The following is a 12499-nucleotide window of genomic DNA, read 5'->3' as shown; positions in this document are numbered from 1 at the left end:
TTTGTTTCTACTCAGAATCATTTCAATGTAACAAAACAATGGATGAGCCAAGAGCAGAAGCTTCATTCATTAAAAAAAACTAATTATGATTCGAAAACAGCAAAGACAAAATTTGTAATCACCACTTCATGATGTGACCTTTATTTTTGCACTTATTTGACTCATTCAGTGAGTTTCAGCATCAGAGAAACAATACTCGTACAGTTGGATCTGCTTAGTGTTTGCTCAGTGGAGCAAAGTTTGTCACATTGGTCTTCTGTTGTATTAACTTATTCATGACATATGCTGGTCTTAGACTGTTAGCTTGGTTTTGATATTTGCCTGTTTAAGAGCTTGTTGTTTGAGGGTTGTTTTTTTTTAACCCCCTTTTTTTTAGCTGTAAGCCGACGTTCTTCTGGTTACACGGATGTAGAGCACATGTAAATTGCTACAAGCATCCCATAGTATTATCATAGTGACGCAGGGGACAGCCTGTGTAAGAGACTACAATCAGGTAGGCTATTGGAGATGGGATAAGAGACAAACCATTATCATAGATTGTGGAGTTGGTGGGACATTCACATCCTCGAAAATAAGCTTTTAGCAAAAAATACTTAAACTTTTTCAAGTTGTTGTACCTGGCTGATCTAGAGGGACAGTAAGAACAGTATTGGTGTTTGTAAAAAGTCACTGAGGCCTGGCTGAAAAAAGTACATTTGTGGAGACGAATGGGTTTATCTGAGGTAGAATATCTGTGCAAAGGAAAGGCAGATGCATTTATTAAAAAGTGTTTAAAATGGATTAGTTATGCCTCACCCTTTTAGGTTAATTCACCTTATTATCCAGATGGTAAAATCCAGTTTCTGCATTTTATCCATGCTACTCAACCGAACATTAGTCTAGGCTTTGTTCAAATTTTTACTAACCATATTGAGTTTGCCATATTCTTCCTTATCTTACCAATACTTCAAATATATTTCTATTTCACACAGACAATATTAAGATAACATTATGGATTTGGCTTTTGACTCTAATGCTTTCTGTAAGTCCTGCTATAAATTCTGCATTTCTCTCCAGATAGAAGATAACATCATCATCTGGGTGCAGAATGAAGGGGCGGAAACTGGAATGCAATTTCTTCCTGTTCATTTATGAATGAGAATGTGCAGTTTTTTCCAGCATTTCTCTCCTGAGTTCCTGGTCACATCCTGGCCCTCTATTTTTAGTCTGGACAATACTTTAAGAAACATTAACTGAGGATGACTCACCCAGACAACAACAGGACCTTGGTATGAACCACTAACAGCCTCAGAGTGGGCTGAGTCAGACCAGGAGGAGCTCTGGTGATAATGTCGATAATGTAAGCGCCTATATCTGTGTCCCATTACTCATAGGTACTTCTCAATCAGTGTGTGCCTTCCTGTCTGTTGAACCATCCGTCTGTGTTTGTGTTACATCATGCATGACCTCAGAGATCAAACAGTACAGCTGTTCACCTAGAAATGAACACCAGAATAACTCACCACCGAGGAAGAGGTTGAGCTCACACTCTAGGTAGTCAAACATCTCTACTGTTAACTGGAAGCTGTGGAGGACAGACAAGACACACACAAATACAGACATATTACATTTGCACACTTAAAACAAGCACAGAAGGGTTAGTTTTCAAGAGCACAGAGCGTATATTGTTTTAGTTCATGCAGATTTTTGGGCCTGTCTTATGATTTTCAGTTGCAGATGGAAGTTTTCCTGTTTCTTTCCTTGTAAATCTTTGACACTAACAAGAAGCTCAAACATTTTCTTATTTTCCTTCCTTAATTTGTCTTTACTTTGGCGAATAAAAAAATTAAATACTACACTTGATATTGTCCAAACCCGCAGTAAAACAGCACAATAGTCTCTAACCTGGATAACAAGCTATTAAAAGCATTTTATTATTTTTATTCCAATTTATAACACCGTTTCTCCCTTAAAATACACAAAAAAGCAGAAAAACAATGTCCCTGCATTATCAACATTAGAGCTTGTATTGAGGGGACATCAAAGATTATGGCTCCATTGGCAAACAATACAAGGTCATCTCAAAATATTAAAATAATATGAAAAAGCTAAAAATCTCAAAAGGTTATTGAATAATACAAAATTAATGCAGCAGTACATGTGCTCTAGTTCACTCTGTAACTGTTCAAACAGCAAATGTGAAAGGTTATTAACAAATATGTGAATCCCCTTGTCTCAAAATACCAGAATAACAAAAGCAGGGCCTGCTTTGAGGATTGACTCTTGAGCCAACATACATTTTTTAAAGTAGACTTTACTACAACAGTTGGTAATAACAATTACAGACACACTCCACCAAGAGGGAAAGTCCCTGAAGATTATCTGTGAGAGTCACGGCTGCTCCCATGATTTTTTTGGAGATGCACTGGTAGTTTTTAATGAGGTTAACTGTAACAATGTAAAGATGAAGCATTAAAAATGTGAAGTCACTGACAATAATAAGCTGAACTATTATATATCTTTGCAATGTACTGATAAGAGGATAGTATTGGAATATTTTATGTTAATTAAAATAAGTAAATGTGTTTATTATTTGAATATTGTCCTGGCTTAAATTATCACTGCAGTTATGTGCGAATATCGGCCCTAGTGCATCATGATAAAAGTGTTCACTCCGCTTCATTTCATTTCGTTGAGACACTGATTAATATCTGGATCCTGTGGGAGACAGACACCATGGCCCTGTAAAACAAAAACCATAACACTGACGACAGCAGCTGACGGAACAATACAGCACACTCACAAGTTGTTAACATCATTCTCTCCGGCCTCATCGAGCTGTCTGTTTGACATCTGCAGGTTACCAGGGAAACGTGGGTTCTGAAGGAGAAGAAGATAGGATGATGAGGATGACACTTTAAGGACGAATGAGCTCGAGGTCATCATTTACAGGCAGGATGTCACGACTCAGCCGCAAACAGAGTAATAACTGTTTATCATTGCATAAGCTCACAACAAATAAAACCAGTCAGTGTCATATTGTCCAGTTTTTGTCAATTATATTATTTCACTGATGACATCGAGGTGAAAACTAAATAGAAAGTAATATTTGATGATTAAACTATACGAAAATCTATTAATAAACAAATGAAAACGAGACAAACATTTTAGTAATAGTAACCATTTTTAATCAAAATTTTTCCTTATAGTAAGTTTTTAGGCACGCATGCTTATCCTATAATCATGAATGTTATTGTAGCATTCGACAAATATAACACAATTTTACATTTCTGATTTGATTTAAATGTATGTAATGTAGGTTTAGTCGACTAAAATTTTATGATATGAAAAGCTAGCATAAAAACTTAACAGTTCAGATGAATAAAGCTGCAGTATTTGATGGTTTTTAAGCCTCACTGGGCAAAAAATCTGTAAAAAGCTGGAGACCAGTGGTTCCCAACCTTTTGTGGCTCATGGCCCCATTTTAACATCACAATTTTCTGGCTAAAATTAATTTGTTTTTGATCATGTAATACTTTGCAATACTATATTGCAAATAAACATTAATCTTTAGGTGACATTTAGTCTATATAATGTATATTATTATGGACGGAGGCAGAAAATCCAGGTGTAGATTACTGCACAAAGTGAGAATTTTATTTTCCTTGGTCAGGATATGTACAGTCAGTCCAGCTTGGATTTACAAGACTGAAAATTAATACTGAACAAACAAGAACTCAAACTATGAATTATGAAAGAGCTGCAGCATCTGAAACTGACCACAATGAACATTTGAAAGATAAACAGAACCACAGTGCTTCAGTTTCAGCTTCAGAGTTTGTCATGTCTTTTATGGATTGTGATTGTCTCTCTCAACTCACCATATATTTTTTATCAAGGTTTTTTTTTTTTTTTTTTATAATTTGTATCAATTACTAGAAATTTCAGGTGACCCCATTTGAATTCCAGGTGACCCCACGTGGGGTCCCGACCCCAAGATTGAAAACTAGTTCAGATAAAGTTGCAATACTTGATAGTTTTTAAGCCTCACTGGGCAATAAATCTGCAAAAAGCTATAGAGGATCTACTCTGTGATGCAGGTTTTGGCTAATCACAGACACTGTCAGTGAGGTAAGGGATCAAAGACATGACTGACAGTTGTAATTATCAATCACTAATCAGATCCTGTCAGATGTGACCTGGGTGATGGATGGAAGAGTCGAGAAGTGGTTTCACTTTCTGTAATGCCATGAAACTGCATCAAGTTATGTATATTTAGACAGACAGATAGATACAGATGTGGAAAAAATTATTAGACCACCCTTGTTTTCTTAAATGTCTTGTTCATTTTAATGCTTGGTACAACTAAAGGTAGGTTTGTTTGGACAAATATAATGATAATAACAAAAATCACTCAAAAGAGTTTAATTTCAGAGCTGATATCTATCTATTTTCCATGTTTTCTTGATAATAACCAAAATCACTTCAGTTCTTACATCAATAGCTATGGCACTGTACTGACAAAAACAGTGCTTTTAGGCATTCCATGCTTTCTTTTCTGTCTGTTTTAGTCACATGATACACACAGGAGTTAATACTTGATTGCATAACCATTGTTTTTGTTGACTTTTGATGGTCTGCTAATTTTTTCCGTGACTGTAGATCTTACATAGATAGATTTTATTTGCCATTTGTACACATTTAGGTACATAGTAATTATCATGCAGAGGTCTCTTTGAGTGCAAGTATAAAGGTTAAAAGATACAATCAAATAAAAGTCAAAGATCTAAGCAGTATAACAGTATAAAAATAAGATTAGGTTTATTGATTTGGACTGAGAGGAGAAAGCTGCAGATGGAAGGTATGCGTTTCAAATACTGGCATTTTTCTGCTGTGATTTTGGTTCCTACAGCTTTAATTTATTCCAAAAATAAATGGCATTTTAATCATAAGACTATGAAACTGAAATTAACACTGAATCCAATCAAAACAATATGTCGGCTCTGCATGAAACCAGCTGGATTCAGACAAACCTGCAGAAACACTGATTATTTTACACCGTACAAACATGTTATGGTGCATTATATAATCGGTAGTAAATAAGTAAATGATAAAAGTTTTGGTTAAAATGTGACACTGTATTTGCAGGAGCTGAGTGATGATTAACTGACCTTTATCAAAGCACCTGTGGGTGATGAAAGACTGTAGTACTTCTACCCTCTGAGTTATATTAAATGGTGTATGAGGCATGGAGATCAAACTGCACTGTGACATACAGAACACGCTTCTATGATGACAGAAAGAGCAAGAGCCGAGCTAAATGTTGATCAAAGGTTCAAAGTGTCGGATTATCAACCGTTATCGCCATTTTTCTGAAACATCACAGACAATTCTCACACCTGGGTAAGTTTTAACATTCAGCCTGTAGTAGCTCAACGCATAAGCACATCATTCTGATAACCTCGATGTCACATTCCAGTCCCTGCACCGCTCTGCTCATCTCCTAGAAAGGCTATATTACAGATTCGTGAGAGGCCATTAATGTAAAAGTCAGAATCTCCTATGAAGCCCGTCCCCCCACAGAGACTTGCTGACACTAAAAAGAGAGTCTGAGACAAAGATAATGAGTGATGAGGGAGGCTGGCGCTGGGTTTTATAGGCCAGGCTGACTCACTTTGATGTGGAACTCCATTTTGGTGATGAGCAGTTTGAGGTAGATGCTGCACAGCTTCCCATAGCCTTCACTCAGGTGACCCTGGGGGGGAGAGAGGACAGGAATAAAGAGAAAGGAGCAGAGGAACGATCAAAGGTGTGTTTTTGTCATCCCTCATGTTTTGTGGTTAAGAACACAGATGAAGGCAACGCTGACTGAAGACAAGCTCCCATTTTATACTGAAGTGTGAACTACAGAGCTCCAACTAATACTTTATTAATAGATTAAAACACACTTCTATCACAGTCTGTTCCTGATTCTGGTTTTATTCTCTTTTATGGGTAATTCTATCTCAAATCACAGTATTTCAGAAAATGCGTCCAACTGGCCATCTTTGGTTTGCTGCAGAAAATGTTCTTAGTCGAAGTAAACGCACAAAATTTCAGCTGCATGTCTTCATTAGATTTTGACATATTGGGGCTTTAACCAACTTGATATTTTGCAAATTATACCTTAAAGGAGTGATATTTTTCTTTTTTTTCTTTTTTTAAATGGAATTATGCATTTTAAAACATTTCCCTGTGGTCTACATAAACTGTAAATGCTATGCGTGGGCCTGAATTCTTCATTAATTCAACTCCACAGGTCCATCTTCAACCCTATTTCGGAGTAATGACACCAGAAAGGTCGTTTTGAGCGCTGGCCCTTTAAAAGCACTTGACCCACTTCACACTCCACCCCATCCAGGTTGTTGGCTATGCTGCTCTGTCCTGTCCAACCAACAATTGAACATTTTAGGTAATCAGTTCGAAGTTTGGACATATTTTCAGTATGGACTACAACTGCTGCTGCTGACAAACAATTATGTCGTGCTCAGAGAAATGTTCATGGGAAGTCTTGACCTTATATATGCAAATGCTGTGATATAACTAGTTATAGACGTAACAAATTAAGCAGGAATTGAAACAGGTTGTAGAAATTTACTTGATTTCTGCCAAAATGAATATAAAGATAGCTTTGCAGCACCTGGAGGCTTCAAATTCAAACTTTTTGAAGTATTAGGGTCCAAATACACAAATAAATGTACCAAAGACTAATAAAAGTGGGTTTAGTAAAATATGACCCCTTTAACCTCCTGAAACCCAGAAAATATCAGCAAAGTACAAGCTTTTTTTGTTTTTATTAAATAAGTGCCTATATTGGAAACATCACGATGCAACAGTTTTTTCAGATGCAGTTTTTAGAATTTTTATGGAATGTCCTTTGTGGTGGGCAGTTTTCTTTTCTTTTCTTTTTTGTATAAAGTTGTGAAAATCTTGTCCACAAATGTGGACAGAAAACCCATAGCTGGGTCTTAGGAGGTTAAAGCAAACATGCTCTTTCCAGTAATATAATTGTTTTTATGGTAGACCTTATCATATATGAAGTGGGTGTGAAATGTTTTTTTTTTTCCTCGTTTTTCACGCTTCATAAATCAAAAACATTGTTTTAAAAAATACTTTGTCTCCACAAAAGTGATATCAAATCCATCTGTGGTGCTTCAATGTGGAGACAAATGAGGCGAACTTGACTTTGGATAAACTATTTTTTTTTTTTTACAGTTTTCATTAATCTGTAATTTAGCAACTGTGGATCTTCTTTTTTAGACATTTAAAGATATCTTCTACAGTATATCTCTCCAACAACTCCTAGAATAAGCTCTAAATAACCTTTACTATCAGCCACTGCTATAGGTGAAATAACAGCTTATTTATCCAAAATGATCTCTTACAGGCCGACATACAGGATCTGTGCACTATTATTTTGCACCTTTGTTTCTGATGTGCTATGTGAATAAATAAGATGACTGTGAATATGATTGTAATAATTATCTCCTATGCAAAGTTCCAGATTGAACGTTCGTTATGTGGGCATGTACAGTTCACTTCAGTATGTGTGAAAGTATCACTGGTATAACACTGAGACTTGTAGCTATGTAGCCAGTTGCCTCTCGCTTCCTTTTTCCTGGAGCCTGGAGTGTGGGTGGTCATGACACAACAGGAAAGAAAGGCCACAACTGGGTTCACAGGGACCACACTTCCTGTATCCTTCTCCACAATGATATCAGCAAAAACTGAGCAATGAAAATACTATGTAAGAGAAGTAAATCCAGGAATACAGAGGCCTCCACCCAAGCCAGCATTGCCTAACTGAAGGATGACTTGTTCATACTTTATGGTGTAATAGAGTGGCATCTACATGACTTTACACAATGAACTGCATGAATTTCATCAGAGGTGTGTGTGAAACATCAGTTGTTTTTAATCTACAAACCAAACATTTCTTCAACAATGAACATTTTTAAGCTCTAGCCCCCTGATAAATGCTGCAGAGAAGCTTCTAGACATATTACTGTAAGTTAGGTCATTTGAAGAACTGGCGATTTCATCTAGTTTTCACTAACTTTGTCATTTAATGTACAGTTCTGGCATACTGTCCACAGGTATGTAAACAGATCAGAGGGCTATGGCTTCACTAAGATCCATTAATACAAGAACTAAAAAACATATAAGCCACTAATCAATAATAAGCAATAATATAAGCCTGTGGTGAATGATTTCTCTAATGATTCTCTTTATTCATCACAAACTTCACCGTCAATCAACTGCAGCAGGTACACCAATCAGCCATAACATTATGACCACTGACAGGAGAAGTGTTCATAATACTGATTATTTCATTACAATGTCCTTTTTACTGGGTTGGATATATTAGGCATAAAGTGAACATTTAGTCCTTGAAGCTGATGTGTTGGAAACAGCAAAATGATCAACATAAGGAACTGAGTGACTTTGACCAAGTCCATATTCTAACAGTGATGACTGGGTCAGAACATCTTCACAACTGCAGGTCTTGTTTTTTCCCAGTCTACAGTGGTTAGTACTGACCAGAAATGGGCTAAGGAAGGACATCCCAATATCAGGACAATTGAGCATCTAATAAGGCCTTGAGTCACAGATGTTTGTGCGGAAAAAGGGGGATCTACACAACATTAGACAGGTCGTAATAATGTTCTGATCCCATAGATCAGGGGTGTCAAACTCATTTTAGTACAGGGGCAAAATCCTCCCAATATGATCTGAAGTTGGCCGGACCAGTGAATTAATAACAATAATATTTTTAAAAAGTGGCAACTCCAAACATTTCAATGTGTTTTATAGTGAAAAAAGTAAAATCCCATTATGGAAACGTTTACATCTATAAAGTGTCCTTTTAAAACTGTGAATAACATGAACAACCATGAAAAAAATGACACTTATTAAAAAAAATAAATGCAATTTTAACTATATTTTGCCTCTGCTTATCATTTGTAAATGTGCATTACAACTTACAGATCACAATGGATCTGCAAATACACCAAATATTTTAGTAACTGGCAGAAAATTAGTAAAATTGCACTTACTTCTCTTAACACATTTCTAGTTTTTCATATTTTTTGTGAGAGGCTAGTTTGTAAATTTACACATTTTCGTGTAATTACACTTTTTTTTTTTTTACACTAAATCTGAGGGAAAATTTGGAATTGTCATTATTTGTAGGTTTTTATGGCAGTAATTTACTGATCTGACCCACTTGAGACTAAAGTAGGGCTTTATATGGGCCCTAAAGTAAAACGATTTACTCTTTTGATATCTTCAGTGTAATTTTGCATTTCACAAATTCATCCTATGGGCCAGATTGGACCCTTTGGTGGGCCGGATTTGGTCCCCGGGCCACATGTTTGACACCTGTGCCATAGATGCTCGACTGGTTTAGGTCCAGTTGTTTTTCTTTAGATACTTTTGGTAGATATGAACCACTTTACACTGAATGGACAACAAGATCTGGAGATGGTCTGACCCAGAGATTTGACCATCACAATTTAACCTTTGTCAAAATTGCTCAGATCCATACTCGTGCCCATTTTGATGTTTCCAATAGGGGTGTAATGGTGCACTCATTTGTACCAAATGGTTTCGGGGCCTTCAATACAATATGGAGGTGTACCGAACTAATATGTGTAGTCTATGTGAAGAACGGAAACACTCGCCTTATGTTTCCTTATGTATGAGCAGGGTGGCAGCAAGCAGAACCCATGGGCAATATTTGACATCCTAGCCAGACGTCTAAGCGGTACACGCACCATACACATGCTGAAGGTGAACCAGCATGGCAGCTCAGAGCAACGTCACAAGTACAAAGCCAGATGTGGAAGACTCTCCATCTTCTCTAAGGTCTCTGATATGGGAGCATTTCGGATTCACTGTCAGTTATGTCAATGGAGAGAGACAAGTTGACAGAACAACAGGCATTGTTTTGTGAAGATCAGTTATATTTCTGGTAACACATCGAAGTTGTGAAATTGGTCTCCTTCACTGTACTTAAAACATATTGAAAATGTATCGAACCGAAGACCCCTCTACCGAAAACGTACCGAATTGAAATTTTTCTGTACCGTTACACCCATAGTTTCCAACACATCAACTCTAAGGGTTAAATGTTCACTTGCTGCCTAATATATCAGGTCCCACTGTAATGACATCCTACTATAATGGACGTTCTGCCCATCTTTCTCTGGTGCATCTTTGTCCGATCGATGTAGCAGCTCAAGAGGGCGTTTGTACGGGTTTTCCTCTGCCTTCACAGGCCCCATCGCCACCAAACTCGCCAAATGAATAGAAACATTACCTGACCATCTACAAGGCACAATTTTATGTCCGTATTCAAATGTTGTGTGGTATTCTGGCCGATTTTATCCATCCTGGCTCGCTCAGCCAGGCACGAGAGATGTGACGTTTGCGGACGAGTCAAGTCTTTTGAACGGCTCTTTTAAGTGAACGATAACAACCGATTTGTTGTGAGCTGTTCGTTTACGTGCCGTTCTTATATTCAAATTACCCACACTGCCTTCATGCTTCACCTGTGTGCCACATGAGTCTGAGTTGTCCACACTGCCTTCACCTGCACGACTAATGGCATGACCGAGTTTGAGTTGTCCCAGCACACCCCATTCACTTGAATGCAGCTACGTGTGCAGTTTAACTTAGGGGAGAACAGTCCAACTGACTGGAATGAAGACATTTACCGCTGTATCCAGGAGGAGCGACTGGAAAAAGTGGAGATGTGGGATTAACTGGAGGAGCATCTTCTTCCTATAAATGCAGATACGCATTCATGTGGTCGAAAAGCCGAGCCCTGGTGGACCTCAGCCTCATCACAGTTACGATATGAAGTACCTGTCTGCTGTTCTACTCTATGAAATGGCCCGTGAAACGCTCAAAAATCTGTTTCCTTTTACACATTTGAAGGTTTTTCAAAAAAGTAACGCAATAATTACTTTCCCTGGTAACTTATTACATTTATGAAGGACTAATTCTGTTACTAATTCAATTACTTTTTTGGAAAAGTGATTAGTAACTATAACTGAATACTTTTTCAAAGTAATTTGCCCAACACTGGTGGTTACGCTGTCGTTCATGAAATTTCTACAGCTACCAGACCATGCTACAATGTGAAGGCTGCAGTTCACTACCGCTGTATGAATTTAATCATGCTTGACAGGCCAAACAAATACATGCTCTTCCCTTCATGCCTCACATGTTGGCTCAAATTATTACCTGCACAATGCATGATTAAATGGTAGTTTACAAATGGATAGTGGTGGCAGACAAGTTCTACTTATCATGCTATCGTACAATGGCACCACAGGTACAATGCCGCTAGTAATATAAATGAACACAACTTTGCCTGTCAGTGGTCAAAATATTATGGCTGATCAGTGTCTATCAGGAACAATAATCTGACCATCATTACAGCAGGAAAGTACAGTACAAGGCTGCCACTAATGAACTACAGAAGGGTCTGTTTATGCATCACAATCCACCATATACAACTGAGCAGTGCAGCAGCTTTCATTCTGGAACTTGGCACTAATTCACTGATTAAATATAAAATATTTTCCAACACCACACATTCTGACCTTGAAGTCACTGTGCTTCACTGACTGATCAACTTGAGAAAAAGGTCTTATTTGTTAGACTTGTAAATTCTGTGATGTGATGTGATTCGATAATAGCTTTTCCTTACCCACATCCTGCTCATATCGGTCAGATCAGCCTTATTCCTCATGGAGTCCTTTATCACCTGGAGCGACGACAACGAAAAGAGAAGAGGGTTTAATGATAAAGTAAGAGGAGGTAATCACTGACTAAAATGTGCTAGACTCTTTAACTCATTTGCATTTCTGTGTTAAAATGCTTCATCTTTACATACATTCGGGTGGCCGTCTCGCAGCAGCTTGTGGAAGACGTGGCAGAATTTCCAACAGAGCACTGCATTGCTGGAGAGAGGAAGCCGGTTCACCGCCGCCCAGAAGGTGTGAGCACCTTTCTCATGATGGGTTCCCAAGATGCACGGTGACAGGGACAGTCAAGGAACATGGGGTTGTAGTGCATGACATTTATTAAACCATGAGTCAGTCTGGATGCTTATTGTACAGCAGCATCTCACAGATATCAGAGTATCAACCCTTTAGCTTTTAACTACACTTTTTCCCCATACTGCTTGTATATATCCTTATGTGTTCTATATATTTCTTTCAGTTGTGGTGTAGAATTAGCTTTTTGTATATTTTAGTATTTCGTTGTAATTTTTTTTTTACATTGTCAATACTTTTCAGTACAATTTCATGTGATATTTTTATACAGTCTCTTTGCACTTTAAGTGTTTTTGCTGCTTAATAAGAAAGAGCTACTAAACTGATTTTCATTGTTCCTTTATGGTCTAAATGGTTTATCTGGTCAAACAAACAAACAAACAAACAAATAAATAAATAAAGGCAAAGTTTGG

General features: G+C 37.5%; 1 protein-coding gene across 3 annotated transcripts in view; it reads right to left on the bottom strand.

Moving 5' to 3' along the window:
- The window catches only part of hip1 (huntingtin interacting protein 1), a 71424-nt gene that overhangs the window by 30842 nt on the left and 28083 nt on the right, over positions 1-12499 (bottom strand). For all 3 annotated transcript variants that reach the window (XM_030151908.1, XM_030151909.1, XM_030151910.1), the window contains exons 3-7: positions 11924-12066; positions 11738-11794; positions 5654-5734; positions 2783-2859; positions 1503-1564 (exon numbers count right to left, since the gene is read on the bottom strand). In XM_030151908.1, the coding sequence (XP_030007768.1) occupies positions 1503-1564; positions 2783-2859; positions 5654-5734; positions 11738-11794; positions 11924-12066 (420 nt within the window). The remainder of the gene's footprint in view (positions 1-1502; positions 1565-2782; positions 2860-5653; positions 5735-11737; positions 11795-11923; positions 12067-12499) is intronic.

The sequence above is a fragment of the Sphaeramia orbicularis genome, chromosome 13 (genome assembly GCF_902148855.1).
Source record: "Sphaeramia orbicularis chromosome 13, fSphaOr1.1, whole genome shotgun sequence".
Lineage (NCBI taxonomy): Eukaryota > Metazoa > Chordata > Actinopteri > Kurtiformes > Apogonidae > Sphaeramia > Sphaeramia orbicularis.
The sequence above is the reverse complement of the archived record's forward strand: the minus strand, read 5'-3'. Positions and strand labels throughout refer to the sequence as shown.